Source organism: Gymnoscopelus braueri, assembly GCF_963280865.1.
Source record: "Gymnoscopelus braueri genome assembly, chromosome: 6".
NCBI classification, from domain to species: Eukaryota; Metazoa; Chordata; class Actinopteri; order Myctophiformes; family Myctophidae; genus Gymnoscopelus; species Gymnoscopelus braueri.
The window spans coordinates 31,528,664-31,548,169 of record NC_137607.1 but is presented as its reverse complement, the minus strand read 5'-3'; the positions used below and the strand labels follow the sequence as shown (position 1 = coordinate 31,548,169).

Sequence of the window (19,506 nt, the reverse complement as noted above, 5' to 3'; positions counted from 1 at the left end):
ATAGGTTTCACTAAGAATCTTTCTCTTTAACAGCTTCTGGGATCAATAGTGTGTTCTGTGCCCTGTGGTGAGTCAGCTGAATAGGCCTATTTTCATCTTTGTCCCTGTGGCAAAGATGTAAGCACACTAAATTTAGCACAGGCTATCACATGCTGTTAGTCTTATTATGTTATTAATTAATTCATTGTTTTGATTCTCTCTTGATCTTGAGTAATGCTGTACATTAGCTACTTAAGTGAAAAATACACATCTTACATTGCTATTATGTATGTAGAAATTGGATTGTGTCAGTATGAATTTGTGGCTCCTTATATGCATCAAGTACATGTCAGATGTCCCTGTGTCTGTATAATTCCTCCTAGGTCTACATATTTGCCATGCTCAAAGTGACTTGCAATGGATCTGTGTGTACTGTAGTGTAGATCAGTGATTCCCAAGCAGTATGCCAAGTCCAGTCCAGTTGTGCCTTGGGATTTAATGACAACCACCACTATACTATACGTTATTAAATATGTTGTTATTTAACATAATCAGCCCTTTTTTGCGCACTCATTTCCCTATACTGAGGAACATTATTTACCCTAAAAATACTGCATCCCTGTTTTGGGCATGTCATTTCCTATTATTATTTAGTTACATAATACATAGTGAATATAGCAGATGTATGAGTTCACGGCACGTTGTGAGATTGTAGAATGTAGATTTTTGCTATGAATCAGGTGTGCCATGAGATTTTTGAATAACCAGTGGTGTGCCTGACAAACATTTTAAAAACCGCTGCTGTAGAGCCCCCAAAGAAAGGGAGGAGGAAGTTGAAGAGCTTCATAAAGCCATGCAAGTGAAGCAAAGGTTCAGCATCATTTAATTCTCTTAGATAAGGCTAATATCGTACCTATTTGTTGCCAGCCCTCCCTGTCTATGTCCTAGAGGTATTATTTTGAACTCATAGCTTACAAAGTATACACTGGAAACATGTTCGATTTATGCAAAGTATAGCAGGATGGACGTGTTCCTTGAGCTTGCCCCTGACATAGTTCTGGTGACAAATGTCATTGGTGGCTTTGGGTCTTGATTTTATTGAAAGAATTAGTACAATGTTTATGCATAACACGTCCCAAGTAGTTTTTATGCAAAAAAAGATGCTACTTATTCACCACAAACACCAATGTTCTCTATATTTTTATTGTGTTCTTTTTCAAAATGTGTAATTGATAGTTTAAGTAAGGTTAACCACAAATGTGCTTCAGGAAGTGCAAGAGCGAGTTATTCTACATGCCAGAAATGTTAGCAGTTCAAGTTGTGTTATGGCCACCATCTATTGACTTAAACCTAATTAACTTAACTACCCCAAACCACTTAATTACAGAATACCATTTAATTACCCCAAACCATGATAAATTGGCTGCATATTTAACACACCTCCACCCCACACACACACACACACACACACACACACACACACACACACACACACACACACACACACACACACACACACACACACACACACACACACACACACACACACACACACACACACACAGTATACTGTATATAATGTATAATTGTTATTGCTATTTCTTTTTGTTATTTTAGTGCTATTTTCTCTCGTAGCTGCAATGTCAAGGAGCCAAACCAAAGATTTTACTCTCTTATGTGAATAATGAGATGTAACAATAAATAATCTTGAATATTCATGTCATATCATGTCTTGTCTTGTATAATAAGCTGCCTAATGTTATGTAAAGCACTGTTATAAGCAGCTCCACTACATTTCAGACAATGGTTTAGTATAATTGATTGCTTGAGGTTTAATGTACTGTATACTGGTGCAATCTATGGTATTACTGTAGCAGTATAAAACAAAACACTATCATGGACATGACAAATGCTCTTGTTATGATAGTTTGGCCGCCATCACTGACAGTGAGCCACTAAACTGACAATGTAACAATGAGCATGTAGATCATGTCCTCTTTGCCCTGTCATTACTGGGGTTTGTTGAATACACAAACATGTTTACCATGTCTTTTAATTGTATCAGCGTTCACTGAAATAGTTTTTAAACAATTAAAGAGCTACAGCTTAAAGGTAATACTTACATACTTACTTACTACGTACTTAATGATACAGGAAATCTTTAGGAGTGAATGATGAATCATGTTAGATGATTGATTTTTGACAGACACTAGTTATACTATGCTATAATACTATATTGGTTACCTGTTCACACATGATATATATTAGAATATTGCAGAGAAGAACACCAGCAGTTCAGATAACCTGTGAAAAGGTTTGCTCCAGAACACAACATTTCCAGTAGGCTACACGCTCACCCTGGTATATGGTATATGACTCAATATCTGAGTTCAAGTGGATATGAAACAATGTAAATGCAGCAATATTACTGTAATATGTAGGCACATCGCTTACATATTAGGGCTACCAGAATGTCTGTCCTTCCTTGAAACTATGACTGGACTATGGGTGACCGCCTGACCGGGCCTTCTGCTCAGCTGCCTCTCGACTGTGGAACGCCCTCCCTGACTACCTACAGTAAGAGCTCCACAGTCTGTTGACGCTTTTAATAGAGGACTAAAGACTTTCCTTTTTAACAAAGCATTCGTTTAGTAATAGTTCTTATGCTCGCGTGATTATTATTTTTTCTTTCTTTTCTCTCCTTAGACCTATTTTAGATGTAATATTTGTTGCAAATATTTTATTTTTTACCCTGTATTGTAGCACTTTGAGATTTGTTTTAAATGTAAAGTGCAATATGAATAAAATGTATTATTATTGTCTCCGCCAGGCCAAAAGGCATGGCGAGAGTATGTTTTACCCCCTGTCCGTCCGTGTGTCCGTGTGTCCGTCCGTCCATCCGTCCTGTCCGTGTGTTAGCAGCTAATCTCCGACACTGTTGGCCCGGTCGCTGCCAAACTGTGCACACACACTCCCTGGATGCCAATTCACATGGGCAAATTTTTCACATGGGCCTGTCATAGCGCCACCAGGAGGCCGATTTGTGCAAAACCCATTTATTCCCCATTACTCCTACAGATTCTATCCAAACGTCATGCAAATCGGTACACAGTATCTCTATAGTCATGTGATCAACACGGATCTGTCCGATTTCCCATATTCCATCCTCATTGGCTAAGGTTGGCTTCCAAAGTTTGCAGGATTGGTCCGTTTTGAACAAAATGCCTCAAATCATGAACGCAGCTTGCGATTTCCGTGACACATTCCCAATTTCCCACTAGGCCCAGGAAGAAATGCCACCCTTTTCACATTGGCCTGTTATAGCACCACCAGCAGGTCCAATTTAGCAAAATACATTTTTGGAACAAAATGCCTCAAATCATGAATGCAGTGTCCGATTGCCGTGAAAGGCCTAAGAAGAAACGGCCACCCTTTTCACATTGGCCTATTATAGCGCCACCAGGAGGCCACAATAACGTACCTGACCTGGCGGAGACCTGTGCTCCGAGGAGCACTTTTTCTAGTAATTATCATTATTACTGTACATCACAATGAGGAACTAGTATCTGGATTGGATTTATTTTGTGCTGTTACACTGCTGAGTCTGTTCTGGCTATTATAACCCTGTGAAAATCACACCATCTCCAGACAGGGAGAGTGTGACGTCTGGATAAACTGCAGAATAGCCTGATAATGACCCTTTGCCTCTGGGTTTGAAAGAGAGCAGGTCTCATCTAGTCACACTGAGGGAAAAGATTCACAACTCAAGAGTCACATCTCCAGTGCAAGACACAGTACACCCGACAGCATGCCAATGAGATGAGACTCATCTGCCAACAAATAACCACTCCTGACCTGCAGTTCAAATGAACCCCTCAGGCAAATTCATATACCTCAAATACCTTTGAGGTAATACCTGACCCTTTCAGCATTTCTAAAACGTTTAGCTATTTCACTTGGTCCTTGTGTTCCAAATGGCGCCAATATAAATATACTTTATGACTTATGATCGGAAAAACAGGAAATCAGATAAGGTAGCACTTCTCACCAACATCTAATTTAAAAGAGACTTACTGTACATCTGTTGTTATTATTATTCTTATCCTAAATGTATTATTATGAACCTGCAACGTCCATTAGCCAGGGATCAAGTTCCATTTGTTTGGTATGGGATAACACATTGAGCCCCAATCATCCAGCTTTGCATGAAATACCTACTGTACAACTATTAATTGTTTATACCATCTGCAGATGCATCAGACCTGAGGTAAATACTGTTCTGTTGTTAATATAATGATGCCAGTGACCATTCTTCCAGGAATTGAGGGTGAAAAGTGACAGATCTTTATGCCAGTAACTTTTGATGTCATGTCCCCTTTCAACTCTTTCATGAGGTCCTTGTGATTTGCATTCCTGTTTCATGCAAGCGCAACGTCTGCCGAATTGGAATCTGAAGTGGATAAGGATCTGTACTGTGGGAGATTTTGATCTGATGCTACCTCCAAATACTGTATATTCTCTGTTCATCTGATATCCATGCTACACGATGAAACTTGCACCGGCCTAAAGAGTGGTGGAATGTTGTTAATTATCACACCATTATCTAAACGAGGTAAAAACATCTGAAAATCTATTTTTCAAGAGAAACCTGTCCAAGGTACATTCAGAGTACATACTACAAATACACAACATTTGTTGAAGCCTGGTCTGTGAATGGTGTTAGTCCTGTTCATTTTAGAAACCCTCAGAATTACAATAACCAGCAACTCCAGTTGTGCAAAACCACCAGCACCAAAGTTATGTGCCCAATCAAGTGAGAACATAGTAGTTGGCAGACTTCATGTTATGCAAACTATTGGGGCTGGAGAGAATTGTGTGTAGACTGTGTGTGTGTGTGTGCGTGCGTGCGTGCGTGCGTGCGTGCGTGTGTGTGTGTGTGTGTGTGTGTGTGTGTGTGTGTGTGTGTGTGTGTGTGTGTGTGTGTGTGTGTGCGTGTGCGTGTGTGTGTGTGTGTGTGTGTGTGTGTGTGTGTGTGTGTGTGTGTGTGTGTGTGTGTGTGTGTGTGTGTGTGACAGAGGGAGATAGGTGGATGAATGAAAGTGTGTGTGCAGATGGCTTCAACAAGGATTGTGTGCTGCTGTGTGCATAGCAAACAATGAGGTAGAATGTGCTGATTCAGCTGTGTGGTTGTAGGGAGAGTGAAGGACCTGGCCCTAATCTGAGAGGCCAAATACCCAACCTGTTGACAGCTTTCTGGCACACTAGTACTGCACACAGAATCATGAGACTTAATTCAACTCAGTACGTGTTGCGCACCATCCAGATTTAAATTGACATTGTGCTGTGTGCTATATAGATTCTGTCTCAAGCTTAACAGCCAGCAGGTCATTCAAATCATGCAGCCATCTACATTATGTTTATTTCATGCTCCACCTCCATTGTATGATGGTGTCACCAGTCAAAAATAGCAGACCTAAAGCTCACAACACGTTGCGATTTAACATGTTGTGAGCTTGTAGATCAGTTATTTACTAGGCTACTATATTTTTTATAATAGGGAAGTATAAATCAGGCACAAGCAGTCACGCACAACCCTGTGATGAACCTTCACATTGCTTCAGCACTATGCACCTTGATCCCAAGAAGGCACAGACAGAAAAACGTTTTTATTTTATTTTCATTCTTTATTTTTTATTTTTTATTTTTTCTATTTCTCACCATCTCATTAAGTAATTTCTGTCAACACAGAAAAAAAATAGGCCTATTACAAGACATTCAACATAGTCTACTGTATAATGTAGATATATTATTATGCTCTTCTCCTTTTCTTTATGTAACTAACCAAGCTCTGTGTGTGTGTGTGTGTGTGTGTGTGTGTGTGTGTGTGTGTGTGGGTTGACTGGGCTTGCGCGCGCGTGCGAAGTCTGCGAACGCGCGCGTGTGCATGCGTGTTTGGTTTGGTTTAAGGGCGTCTTCAGCAACACACCCATGATGACCCATCCCACACATTGTGGATGGGATGCGGCTAGACACGCCTCTCTGCCAGCATAATGATGCCGTTTTTCCAGCCTTCCAGGCTATAAAACAGATTTGGTTTGTATTCGCACACGAGTTTGCGGACATCTGGAACTGGAACTACCTGTCTGTCCACTCTACCAGCTTCTGATTACTTGTTTTAATCATCTGGCTGCAGGTAGGAAATAGCCGAATTAACACTGTTTCGGTGCACACTAAATAGTTGTAGAATGAGTGTCAGAAAGTATAGATGTGATTTATTTTAGCTCATTTTGACAATCATGAAATGATGGACACTGTGTCTTCCAGTGACACACTGAGCCTATTCTCTACTTCTCCAGCATGTCGCTGCAGGTCTAGGCTGTATCTTCACACCCTTGAATTCTTTGCGTGTTACTCATAGCCTCCTCCAACCCGCAGAAACTGGTTATTGGATGAAATTAAGTCAACTTAATAAGCTCTGGCTTATGCAATAGAGTCGTTGGAGAAATGGGTCTTAAAATGATATAGTCGATCATTCGATGAAACTTCTCAAGACAATATGCGTCCTACCATCATTTACATGATGCTGTCTCTAATGACACACTGTGACCTTTCTCCACCCTACAGCACAAATTATGATGTAATGGTAATAATATCAAACCAGGTTGTAGAACTACAGACTATTATGCATTTGCACATTTGCAGTTTTAAATGGCATTTTGGAGGATAGAGAATTGCAAATTCAAAACTGCATCTAAAAAGTATTTTTTAGAAATCTTGGGATGTTGAGAGGGAACATCATAATTGACACCTTTGATAGAATTATACAATAGGTTTAGGTTACTAGTTTCATGCACCATTTCATAACTTTTTTGCAGCACACTACACATACATAGCCTACCAATAAGGCTCATAACATAGCATACATGTCTTGAGCAAACAATTCCATGCATGCACACTGAGGATTATGGGTTATATTGCCATTTTAGGAGTCTAAGCATATTTTTTATGATTATCGGGATAATGATGTGAATCCAAATAATTTTGGCCAGGATAATCATGACATTACATTTTCATATCGTCCCAGGCCTACTGAGGACATTGCACACAAAAGACATTAAAAGCCTAACTTGGAGAGCTGTACACTATTTATATGTTATGCAACATAAAGTTCAGCTTTTGAAAGGAATCCAAGTGGGAGAGTGCAAAAAAGAGGAAACCTTTGAGACTTGTATTTTATCTACTTAAATCCCAGCATCTGTATTCCAGGGAAAACCTTCGAATAAATAACACATCTACAAGCTTAAAACAGCATTGTAAGCTTGTAGATCGGCCTGTAGGACTCATATGGGGTTTAAGTGGTTGGTGATAGTGGCAGTTTTTCTGTCCTTACATGATTTTTATAATTCATAAATTAAAGTGAAAGTGAAAACACAATTTTGTACTGTATATTAACATGTGTAAAGTTTGTGTAATGACATGGTTCAGTGTGAATCTTCTTCTTCTTTGCCCATCAGCGCGATGGTGCATCACAAAGAGTTTGAGGTGGCAGGGAAGGAGCCCGGCCTGCAGGTGTGGCGGGTGGAGAAGATGGATTTGAAGCCTCTTCCTAAAGAGCTTCATGGAGACTTCTACACCGGCGATGCCTATATCTTGCTATACACCAGCGCGGGTTTCTCGTACAACATTCACATGTGGCTGGGTAAGAGAACAATTTGGCGATTTGATTCAGATGATGAGACTTTGTCTAATTAACTCTTAAAATAATGCATGTCCCTCCAAGTGGATTACATGCATGGACCCCGCGATGAACATACATGTTTCCTGTTATATTCTTACAAGTAGTTTTCAATGAACTGTCACTTATACCATAGGAGCAGAGAGTTCCCAGGATGAGAAAGGCGCGGCTGCCATCTTTGCCACCCAGCTTGATGACTTCCTGGGCGGAGGACCAGTACAATTCCACGATGTTCAACAACATGAGTCACTCACATTTTTGGGCTACTTCAAGTCTGGAGTGAAGTACAAGGTATCTGACTTAACCAATCTACAAGCTCACAAGATTTGGTGTAGACATGTGGTGTAACATTGTTGTACCGTTTGCACAGCAAACACCTACATCGCTACATCATTTTCTTATCAATACAGATTCAGAAAGATTATACTTTCTAATACTATAATGCAGGACTGTCAATGTTATTCTGACGGGGACACTGAGGTTCCTGCTGTTACTATCGGGACAAAGCATAATACACAGTTATGAATCCTCTCCAGTGTGTCACGTGCTGGTGTGGTGAGGACCTAAGTGCAGGACAGTGAGGCAGGTAGTGATCAAAAACCCAGTACCGTACCGGATGTTTTAATGCAGGTGACACACAGAAAACAAAGACAACATGTACTGTAACACAGAGCACTGATCCAACAAGGACTAACTGGGGAACAAGAGTGATATACACATGGGGGATTACAAATGAGACACAGCTGAGGCAGACAGGAGCCTAGAACAAAGAAAACTATACCTGCAGGAACATAATACACATAGAATGACCAAATCTAGACAAGACGACGAATGAGGCACAAAATCTCAATCATGGCACAGTACAGTACTTACCCATGTCCATACGGTTCAACTCTGAGACCGGAATTGTCTCGATAAGCTTAACCTTTAATAATAATAGATCCTAAATCTGGTTGATGTAAATGAAAAGGTTGCATTTTGTTCAATTAATAAATATTGATGTGGTTGTATTTGGCACAAGTGCAGGACATTTTTTTAATCATTATCCTTTATTTAACTAGGTAAAATACTCATTGATATTGAAATGTTCTTTTCCAAGATTGAGCTGTGCAATAGAGCAGCATGAAACACTATTACAACAATAAACAAACAATACAGTTTGTTTATTGTACCAGTCTGAAAACATACAGTTTATACAGTGAATAAAATGCTCATAGCGCTATCTCTAGAACATTCCAGAGTAATAGCTGGTTGCTCTCACAGGGCTTCCACTGAAGGGATTTCCATGGAGAGTTTGAAATGGAAAACAGGCTGAGGAAAACTCATGACTGTCTTATTCCAACACTAAATGGCAGCAAATCTGCCAAACTGAACCAAGCCTGTGGAAAAATAGAGGCAGTGATGCCAGCGAACCATAATCGCAGTGGTGGACAAAGTAAATATTCAAGAATTCAAAAGTAGAAATGACCTAAAGTACATTTAATGTGTTTAATATCAATGCATTGCTGTATTGAAATTTAGAACATTTCCAAAACAAAAACAAATCAGAAATCTTCGGTGGGAACCCACGGTGGCAGTTGGCCTTCAGAAAGAAGGACCGCTGGCGCTGGCGTAGCAGCGTAGCGGTCCAGGCACCTAGGTTCAGTGTAGCCTGACAGCGTGTCGCAAGTTCGAGTCCCGATCCCGACAGCCTTTGCTGCATGTCACTCCCCATCTCTCTCTCCCCATTTCCTGTCAGCTTACTGTCCTGTCAATAAAGGCATAAAAGCCAAAACATTTATTTGACTTGTGTCACAGCAAGGTGGAGTGGCTTCGGGCTTCCAGCATGTGGTGACCAACGACATGAATGTCAAACGCCTGCTGCATGTCAAGGGCCGCAGAGTCATCAGGGCTACAGAGGTGGACATGTCCTGGGCCAGCTTCAACAAAGGAGACTGCTTCATCGTTGACTTGGGAAAGGTGAGTTCAGGTGGGACGAGTGACTATAGACACCAACACATCGACTAAAAACAATACCGCCATGATGTTAATCTCATCCTCCCTGTGCACCGTGTCTCTCAAATTACAGGACATCTACAATTGGTGTGGCAGTGAAAGTAACCACTTTGAACGCGTGAAGGCTTTGCAAGTGGCCATCGATATTCGGGACAACGAGCGGAAAGGCCGCGCCAAGATGCGTATGGTCGACGAGGGAAGTGAACCAGAGGATGTCCTGAACGTGAGTCAACTTTTCCGTTGTGCAGAGCAGAATAGCTGGTGTTGCGACAACACCAAGCGTTTGTCTGAGTCATGTCAGGATGTCGGTGAGCTCTTACCCAGTCAAACTACGGATTTGACTGTGTTTAAGGGTCACTCATTTGTTTGTGTGTGTTTTATTTATAGGCTCTTGGACCAAAGCCTGAAATCCCATCAAAAAGCCCTGATGATGAATCCGCAGAGACGGCCAACCAGAAAAAGGGAACTCTCTACCAGGTGAGTACAATGTAAAGTAAGAAGCATTACAAACTGTGTTTTACATGAAAAATTGTAAATTGCTTTGTAAATTCAGTAATGTATACTAGCCTCCAGAAGACTGATACACATGTTTATGTGTATTTTGTAGATCTCTGATGCTGCTGGCTCCATGAAGATGTCAGTGGTAGCTCAGACCAACCCTTTCAGACAAGAAATGCTCTCCCTCAGTGAATGCTACATCTTGGATAATGGCTCAGACAAGAAGATCTTTGTCTGGAAAGGTATTGGGTTATTAATGGAATAATTGGAATTTTCCCAAATCAGTCAAACATATTAATCCAGTCAGACCACTTTCTTTTGTTTGTTGGCCCCTTGATTACTGTGGCTTTCTTCTCATTCAACAAAAAGAGGAACATGACTCATACATGCATCAGCATTTCATAAGTGACAGGTCTCTAACCAAAGAACCACACTCCTACTGTAATCTGCAGGACCCGATGCAAATCCAGAAGAGCGCCGCGCTGCTGCCAAGGCTGCAGAGCAGTTCATTAAAGACAAAGGTTACCCCAAGCACACCCAGGTACGGTTCTGTAATGATGAAGTCTGATCCATCTGCTTCCATCTGGAATCTGTGCTGGAAAAACAGCATTTGCAAATCAAAGTGTCCATCTATGAATCGTTTATCTGTTACTGACATGAACAGATACAAGTGATGCCGGCAGGGAGTGAGACCACCTTGTTCAAGCAGTTCTTCTGCAACTGGATGGACAAGGACCAGACCACGGGCCCCAGGCGGCCCCACACCGTGGGCCGCATTGCCCGGGTGGAGCAGATCCCTTTTGATGCTTCCGCCCTGCACAGCAATGAGACCATGGCTGCCCAACATGGCATGGTGGACGATGGCTCCGGAAAAGTCCAGGTGCGTCAAGTAGTAGGATTACACTTGATGATGTCAGCACACTGTGTATTATACTTAGTAATTCATGGCAATGGTGTGTGTCTGTAGATTTGGCGCGTGGAGGAGGGCGAGAAGGTCTCTGTGGACCAATCCAGCTACGGACAGTTCTACGGAGGGGACTGCTATCTGGTGCTGTACACCTACAATGTACGCGGACGAGAGCAGCACATCATCTACACCTGGTTAGTGCTCCCTCATGTGGCCACACAGCGGTGAAATCGCAACCGCTGTGGACTTCAAATGAATCACGATTACTCGTTACATCTCATATACAAGTACACAAGAGTAATTAATATACTATATATTATAGTTTTTATTTATATAGAGATGGATAAAAGCTCACATCCACTGATGCTCTAGGCCAGGGGTCTTCAACGGGGCTCAGAGTTACTACAGGCCAGGGGGTCCGTCAAATCGCCTTTGTATGATAGAATTTTTTTGTTTTTTTTTAAAATTAACAACTTGAACCCTAGCATCCATATTATGAGGAGAACTTTTTGCCAAAAATAGCAGATCTACAAACTGTGAGCTTGTAGATCGGCTATTTTTGGCAAAGAGGTTTGGTGTAGAGGGGAAAAAGAGCAGACTAAGTACTAAGTAAGAGTGAAATGTCAAGAGTATTAAGTATTGACTGTTTAAGTGGTTAAATATCTGAAAATACACATTAACATAAATCCAAAATACACTGATGATCGTCAAATAATGAAGCTAAATGGAATCTATGAAAAAGTTGTGGGGGTCCCTGCTTCATCTCTCTGAAAAACGAGACCGAAGACCCCTGCTCTACGCTTGACCCTCTTCAGAGCTTTGTGGTTGAGGGCAGTACAGTTCCCATGTCATGCAGTTACAGTATGAGGAATCAGTTACAACATTCCTCTTCATTTCTGACATACATTTTCAAAAGTGTGGCGGTTTTGCTGTCCTTAGGCAAGGGGTGAAGTGCACACAGGATGAACTGGCTGGCTCAGCCTTCCTCACCGTCAAACTGGACGACTCCATGGGGGGATCACCTGTCCAGGTAAGACATTTATTGCACAGAACACTATATACGGTTATTATTAGTGAATATCACTTCCATTCAAGCTATGGGAGCTAAGTGCAGTGTTCCTTAATTAAAAAAGTGGGACCCAAACATGGGTGAAAGACAATGAACTTTAACAGAGGAACATTGTGTTTTTTAATATTAAGGCCTGACTTGACAGAATTCAGATTCCAGTGCAAAAGTATCTGAAAGCTACTGATCTAGAGATGCTATTCCTAACAACCCTGTCTTCTATTAGTATGTGTACTGTAGGTAAAATGGGTTTGTTGAGGTTGTTTCACATTTTTGTTCCCAAAGGTACGTGTCACGCACGGCCAAGAGCCACCCCACTTTGTGAGTCTGTTCAAGGGGAAGCCTCTGATCATCTACCTGGGTGGGACGTCTAGAAAAGGGGGACAGAGCCAGGCTGGTGGCACACGACTTTTCCACATCCGCCAGAATTCCACCAAAGCCACAAGAGCTGTTGAGGTAAGCCCAACGTATTACATTGAACATACTGTATCTAAAACTCCTTATTATAACTTGCCATTTAACCTCATGCTGTCATGAAGAACATCTTTTATCCATCAGTGTGTAATCTTTATTTAACTGGAAAAAAAGACCATTGCCTCTCATCACTTTGTCTAGGGAGACCTGTACAAGAAAGGCAGCAGAACTGCTTTTAACATTTGTCTAACTTTTTGTTACATTGACACATATTATCCCATTATATTAAAACATCTTCCAAGACATCTATTTAAAAACAAAAACAAACAAAAAACAGGCTATGGTCAACACTCCTCCTTTAAAACATCTCTAATCAGGGTCTTGAACTCCCTGAGTGGTACCAGCACCTCCTAATGTGGAAACAACCCTGGGAACTTTAAAAGGTTACTGGCTGCTGGACTGTGTTTGGTAACTGTTAACTACAAAGTTATGGAGGCTTCAAAGATAACTGGACAATTTAGTCCAATTTAGGATTGCCTTGTAGATGAAAACACACAAATATAACAACTACATGTAGCTGCAAGGCCATTCCATCACATTGCATATAAACTATACTGATGGGTGGATGATCAGTGTCAAGCAACAATAATGTTCTCAAATTCAGCAAATGGTACATTGAAGCCCATTTAAACTGAATCTATCTCTCTTTTCTCCCTTTTACTGATCTAGGTGCAGCCCTCTGCTTCCTCTCTGAACACTAACGATGTGTTTGTGCTGAAGTCACTGGATTCTGTATTCGTGTGGAAGGGAGTCGGGGCCACAGACGAGGAGACGAGTGCGGCCAAGTATGTCACCGGCCTGCTCGGAGGCAGTGTCACTGCAGTGGCTGAGGGAAAGGAGCCAGGTGAATACTGTCAATAGGAAATTTCTTTTACTCTGTGATGATAGTATGATAGAATTGTGTTTCATACAGTACTACTGCACTCTCCCCAGCTGCTTTCTGGTCAGCACTGGGAGGGAAGAAGGATTACCAGACATCCAGGAGCCTGCAGAAGGTGGTGAAGCCACCTCGACTGTTTGGCTGTTCAAACAAAACTGGCAGACTCATAGTGAGTACCGGTATATAACTTTCCAAACCATTTGAAGTCATTGAGTTATTGACTATTTGGCAGCTTTGTTTTGCAAGTGCTGTGAGGCAGCATTTGAAATCAGACAGTATAATGTATTACATTTTTTGTCAGGCAGAAGAGGTGCCTGGGGATTTCACGCAGATGGATCTGGCAACCGATGATGTTATGATTGTGGACACCTGGGATCAGGTAAGCTCCTTGGCATGCCATCATTATTCAGGAAGTGGTCCACGCTCTCCCGAGATCTTTTATTGTTTCCTTATCCCTAAATCTCATGTGGTTGTATCTTCCTCTGTCTCCTGCCACAACAGATCTTCCTCTGGATCGGCAACGAAGCCAACAAGGTGGAGAGAACTGGAGCAGGCAAAATTGGTAGGATAAACACAGCAATATTTATTATGAGGGGCCTCTGGTGTCAGGGGTCCCAGGATTTGTTTATCACATTCATACATTCATACATTCATACATTCATACATTCATACATTCATACATACATACATACATACATACATACATACATACATACATACATACATACATACATACATACATACATACATACATTACACGTATAAACGCATTACAGTCGTTGTGGTATTCCCATCACAACCATTACTGTGACTACCAAAAGATGCCTGTACTCAACTATGCTTCTTTCTTTTTTTAACAGCTAAAGACTATGTGGATTCTGACCCCTCCGGTCGTCGTGGTACTCCCATCACGACAACTAAGCAGGGGGCAGAGCCACCCACTTTCACTGGCTGGTTCCAGGCTTGGGACTCCAAGATGTGGGACACAGACCCATTGGAGCGCATCCGGGCCAACTTCTAAACACAGTCAAATGCACACCCACACTCTGCCTACCTGCTGATGCTTGGCTTAAAGAAAACCCCCAGAAACACACAATGCAAACGCATCTGCAAGTTACTGTATCACAGTAAGCACACAGTTCTTATAATCTTAGAAGGTAAACTTTGACCATTTTCAACCTAAATCCCATTGTTTCACATCATCGAGCATACAGAATGTACGCCTGAAATGACGTGTCTTACATCATTGTTTCACAACCTCATATGTCAAGAAGAAATTCACAGAGGACAGTATTTTTTTGCCACACTATATTTGGTATCTCCTCACATCAAAACAATGGGGATTTAGGTTGAAAATCTTTTCCCTTAAAGTTCGACCTCGCCATATAACAAAATAGAATATCCTGTCATATTTATATAGAAGGTTTTGGACCAATTTGCTGCTTGAATTAATTTTACAAATATTAGATTTTATATTTGTAGAAAGATCTGTGCGCAACATTGCAGAAAAGAGAACGTCCATGAATGACATGGTGCTACACTTTCCATTAAATCCTTGTATTCACAGCGGAACGTCATCAGACATACTACATACAGCACATATTAAGATTATGTCTAATGAAGATCCCACTGTCTGACCTAAACATCATGTTTTCTAACCTTTAAATGAAGGCTAGTGTGGCACCTTGTCGTTCGTGAATAAATATTTGATTTGAAATGTTATTTTCTTGATTTCACAGTGGTCTATGATAAATTGATGTCAGCGATAGACTGTTACAGTATATGGTAGCTAAGAACTATGCACTATTTACCATAGTTAGAATGTCACCTTATGATGTCTTGGAAACTTTGTAAGCATTGGTCAGTTTTGATGCATTAAGCTCTGTCTGGCACAAAGAAAATGTTGTGGAGGACACTGCCACCTTTCCAAATTGGACTGTGTGGACTCAAACTTTGTTGCAGGGTTTCCCATTTTTACTGTTTTAATAAAACCTCCTTTTAAAAATAAAAAAAGTCACATTGCATTTTTTCTAGTTGTATGTATGTATGTATGTATGTATGTATGTATGTATGTATGTATGTATGTATGTATGTATGTATGTATGTATGTATGTATGTATGTACGTATGTACTGTATGTATGTACTGCATGTCAAACAGATTTGAATCTATTCTTATTTGTAATAGTGTCTGTGATTGTGTAATTTTAGGGATTCTTTCATAAGCCCTTGTGGTCTTCTAACTTCTGCACAGTCAGTATTTGCTCTGTTCTTGCTATATTCCTTTCTGATTTTAATATTTTCTAATAATCTCAAACTCAGAGCAGAGGTAAGAATTCATGGTTAATTGCTTCCTATTCCAAATCCGGCCAGCCATCCTCCCTTTCATATGGTTTCTATCATCTGTGATCTTGATTTCTGTTGTGGACATGTATGTTTGTGTCTCCACTGAGGGGATATATCTCAAATCTCGTCAATCATTGCACAGATAATCATTTATCTCATATAGCCTAAACCCTCGGTGAGTCAGAGCCATGTGTCAGCCATGCTTGATGATAATGTGCCTATAGCTATATGCACTTAGGGCATATAGCCAGTTGTGCTGAGTTGCACGCTTGCGGATTAAAGAACAGAGCTGTTAAAGCACTTCTACTTGCTTATGTTTCAGTCTTATCTGCTGGAGCTGAGAGAAACACTCATTCAGTCATTATGAACCAGAAGGTAGTGCTCATCACAGGCTGTTCCTCTGGCATTGGGTTAGCCCTGGCTGTCCGCATTGCAAAGGATGAGAAGAAGAGGTTCATGGGTAAGGATTGAAGTAAAGAATGCAATTTAAATAAAAGTATTATTTATATTATAATAAATTAATATTTTATTAATCTTATTTTTTTTGACCAACAATAGTATAAATACAATCTCACAACGCGTTTGTGAGTTTATAGATCGACAATTGTTTTACTGTTAGAAGTAGGGCCTATATAGGCTTGGCTTAAGTTAATGATAAATTGTGGTAGTATCTGACTAAACTGATTTGTCCAGTGGTAGCCGTGTGATCTGTGTGTCCCTTTCCAGCACATGCATATCATAGGTAGGACAACAGATTGGAGGTTTGTTAAATTGATGCATGCTGTGTTTCATAGTGTATGCCACCATGAGGACTCTGTCTAAAGGACAGCAACTTGTCGAAGAAGCAAGTCGTACTTTGGGAAGGACCCTAAAAGTCAAACAACTGGATGTGTGTGATGAGCAATCCATTAAAGCCTGTGTGGACAGTCTGCCTGAGCGTCGAGTGGACATCCTTAGTAAGTCACAAGTTCACAACTATCTAGTTCAAAATGAAAACCCACGGTAAACCTTTTCCCCCAACATGGTCAAAGCAGATGGTAGCTCTCAGCCTGGTTCTGCTCGAGGTTTCTATCCGTTAAAGGGGAGAGTTTCCTTGCCTCTGTCACCAAATCCTTAATGGCTTACGGTGGAAACATTGTGTCTCTGCTCTATACAGTGTGTAAAGTTCGTTGAGACAGTTGTGATTTGGTAATATATACAAAAGTGAATTTTATTGAAAGAATGACTGAATTATTCCTCTATTTTGCCAGTATCCTGATATGGACTCTTGAGTAGGCTACATTTCTTTCCAACCTACCATGTAGACTGTAACAGGGTTAACTTTAAATGAATGAGCTGTTACATTGGCCTCACCATTCTTTACCATACTGAATTCCTCTCACAGTCAGTAACGCTGGGACGGGTTTGATTGGGCCCATCGAGTGTCAGTCTATAGATGAGATGAAGGCTGTCATGGACACCAACTTCTTTGGCCTGGTGCGTTTGCTCAAGGAAGTCCTCCCCGATATGAAGAAGAGGAAAAAAGGCCATATCGTTGTCATCAGCAGTGTCATGGGCATCCAGGGTGAGGAACGAAATGCGTGAGAAAATCCATTTGTGGTAATATGGAACCAAGTACTTTAACACACAGTTCTGTTGTTTTTCAGGGATCTTGTTCAACGACGTCTATGCTGCTTCCAAATTTGCGGTGGAGGGCTTCTGTGAAAGCTTGGCAGTACAAGCCCTGAGGTTTAATCTCAAGTAAGTGCTGCTTCAGGTGAACACACACGGACAAAACATGCTGCTTTCATTTTAGTGTTGTTCGTACATTGTGGCTTAAATTGGCCTCATGAGACCAGGAGGATTAGTAAATGACGAATAATTCCTCTTGGAGTGAGCTTCCCTTAAAGGCTGATTACATGCATGCAAACCAACACCTGTGGCCCAGTTGTCAACGTCACCGACATCTGCACACTATTGACTGCAATATTCCACCATCATTTCATGTCATGATGGATAATGGGAACAACAAACACATCTATGAATATTTAGTGCAAGCTTTATTCTTGCAACAGAATATCATGCAAAATAAATGTCCTTCAGGCTGGTTTCATCAATACGAGAGCAGATCATTATTTTTCTAAAATCAAAATGTACCACCTTTACAGTCAATTGAACTACTTTCTATAATTTTTCGAACCTAGACACCAAAACACATTTCTTGAGTTAAGTGATGTGATCACACACACCCATGCTGTACTTCACTTCCTTTTGCTTCCTCAGTATTAGCCTCATTGAGCCAGGGCCTGTGATAACAGAGTTTGAGCACAAGGTGTATGAGGATGGTTTGAAGGCTGATCTCAGCAAAGCTGACAAAGTGACTGCTAACATGTTCACTAACATCTACTTGAAGAACTACAAACAGATCTTTGAGACCCTTGGACAGACACCTGAAGATGTCGCAGAGGTAAGCTCGGCTCATCTTTAATAATGCCATGGACAATTGTTCCAATTTTGACATGTTTACTACTTAGTAAAACAAATCAGTGTTGTAATATAGGCTAATTGACCATATTTAAGCCTTATTGATCTAATTGACCATATTCGCCACCCCCTAATATGACTTAAGAGCAATATGGTCAATGTATTATTGTTGAGGCAGTTAATCTATAGATTGTGTTTTGTTTCCCATAGCATACCCACAAGATCATCACCATGGCCGACCCACCATTCCGTCACCAGACGAACAGGCTGTACACTCCCATGACCACCCTGAAATATGCTGACCCCGACGGTGATCTCCCTATCGATGCCTTCTACAAGATGGTGTTCGAACATGACAAGGTCTTCAATGCTAGTCTGAACTTTCTCAAACTGCTGCGCCGGAGTAGAAGTCGCAAGAGCTTCACATTGGATAAGGATAAGGACAAGAACAATTAGAGCCAGCCTATTATCCTCTAATATTGCACCAGTCATCTTGGGTTAAATTTGGGATTTTGTTTAATGTCGTCTGCTACTTTTTCTCTGTGTAGTTTGACTTTAGACTATTTTGTGATGTTTGATTATTTTATTGATAATTTTAGTCTGAGCTCTCAGAATTGTTTTATATATTACCCCCAAGAGTTTATTATTAATGGCATACACAGTGCTCCTAATAGTTAGGTTGGGTAAATGCAGGGGATATGGTACAGTATGTGCAAATGTACTTGGGAAATACCCCAACAACTAAAAGGGGACACAATTGATGTATTCTTTACTTAGTATGAAGTGCTGAATAGATTTTCATGGAATGACATACTGTATCTATATATATTTAAACTCTTCAAGACCTTCCTGAAGCTTTTAAGCCATACAGTATATTAATCTGGCCACCTAAGTATCCTCATTCTCTAAGCCACCAAAGCTCACATAACACCATTATGAAATGTAATTAAAACTGTGAAGGGCATTGATGAGGTCAGTTGGCCTACATCAGAAGAGGTAAGCATATATTTTTTGTAAATAAATACAAATTCAATGGTGTCTACGGCTCATGTATTCCAGGCATTATAACTGGCTGCTATAAAGTTTAACATTGTTGTAAAGCAGACAAAACAGGTTTGATTAGTTGTTATGCAACAGGTTCACTGACACTGATTACAAATATCTT

The 19,506-nt window shown here is 40.8% G+C and overlaps 2 protein-coding genes across 3 annotated transcripts; both read left to right on the top strand.

Moving 5' to 3' along the window:
- Window positions 1–6,017: 6,017 nt before the first annotated feature.
- LOC308087435 (gelsolin-like) lies at window positions 6,018–15,547 on the top strand. Of its 2 annotated transcripts, XR_013933334.1 has the most exons (18): window positions 6,018–6,172; window positions 7,494–7,678; window positions 7,851–8,005; window positions 9,512–9,673; window positions 9,783–9,932; window positions 10,097–10,186; window positions 10,317–10,449; window positions 10,660–10,748; window positions 10,872–11,087; window positions 11,175–11,308; window positions 12,054–12,144; window positions 12,466–12,636; window positions 13,324–13,498; window positions 13,588–13,703; window positions 13,836–13,913; window positions 14,036–14,096; window positions 14,395–14,751; window positions 15,046–15,547. XR_013933334.1 is itself a non-coding variant. In XM_080431281.1 (17 exons), exons 2-17 carry the CDS (start codon window positions 7,498–7,500, stop codon window positions 14,553–14,555), a joined length of 2,163 nt encoding a protein of 720 aa, XP_080287407.1. In that variant the 5' UTR covers window positions 6,018–6,172; window positions 7,494–7,497; the 3' UTR covers window positions 14,556–15,547. The 2 variants fall into 2 exon arrangements, 1 of the variants encoding a protein (XP_080287407.1); XM_080431281.1 differs by having other exon boundaries at window positions 14,395–15,547.
- A 658-nt stretch (window positions 15,548–16,205) lies between these two features.
- Window positions 16,206–19,379, top strand: LOC308087826 (retinol dehydrogenase 8). The gene is made up of 6 exons (XM_080432018.1): window positions 16,206–16,338; window positions 16,673–16,834; window positions 17,263–17,442; window positions 17,525–17,618; window positions 18,141–18,324; window positions 18,552–19,379. The coding sequence occupies exons 1-6, from the start codon at window positions 16,242–16,244 to the stop codon at window positions 18,795–18,797; spliced, it is 963 nt and encodes a 320-aa protein (XP_080288144.1). The 5' UTR covers window positions 16,206–16,241; the 3' UTR covers window positions 18,798–19,379.
- The last annotated feature ends 127 nt before the right edge of the window (window positions 19,380–19,506 follow it).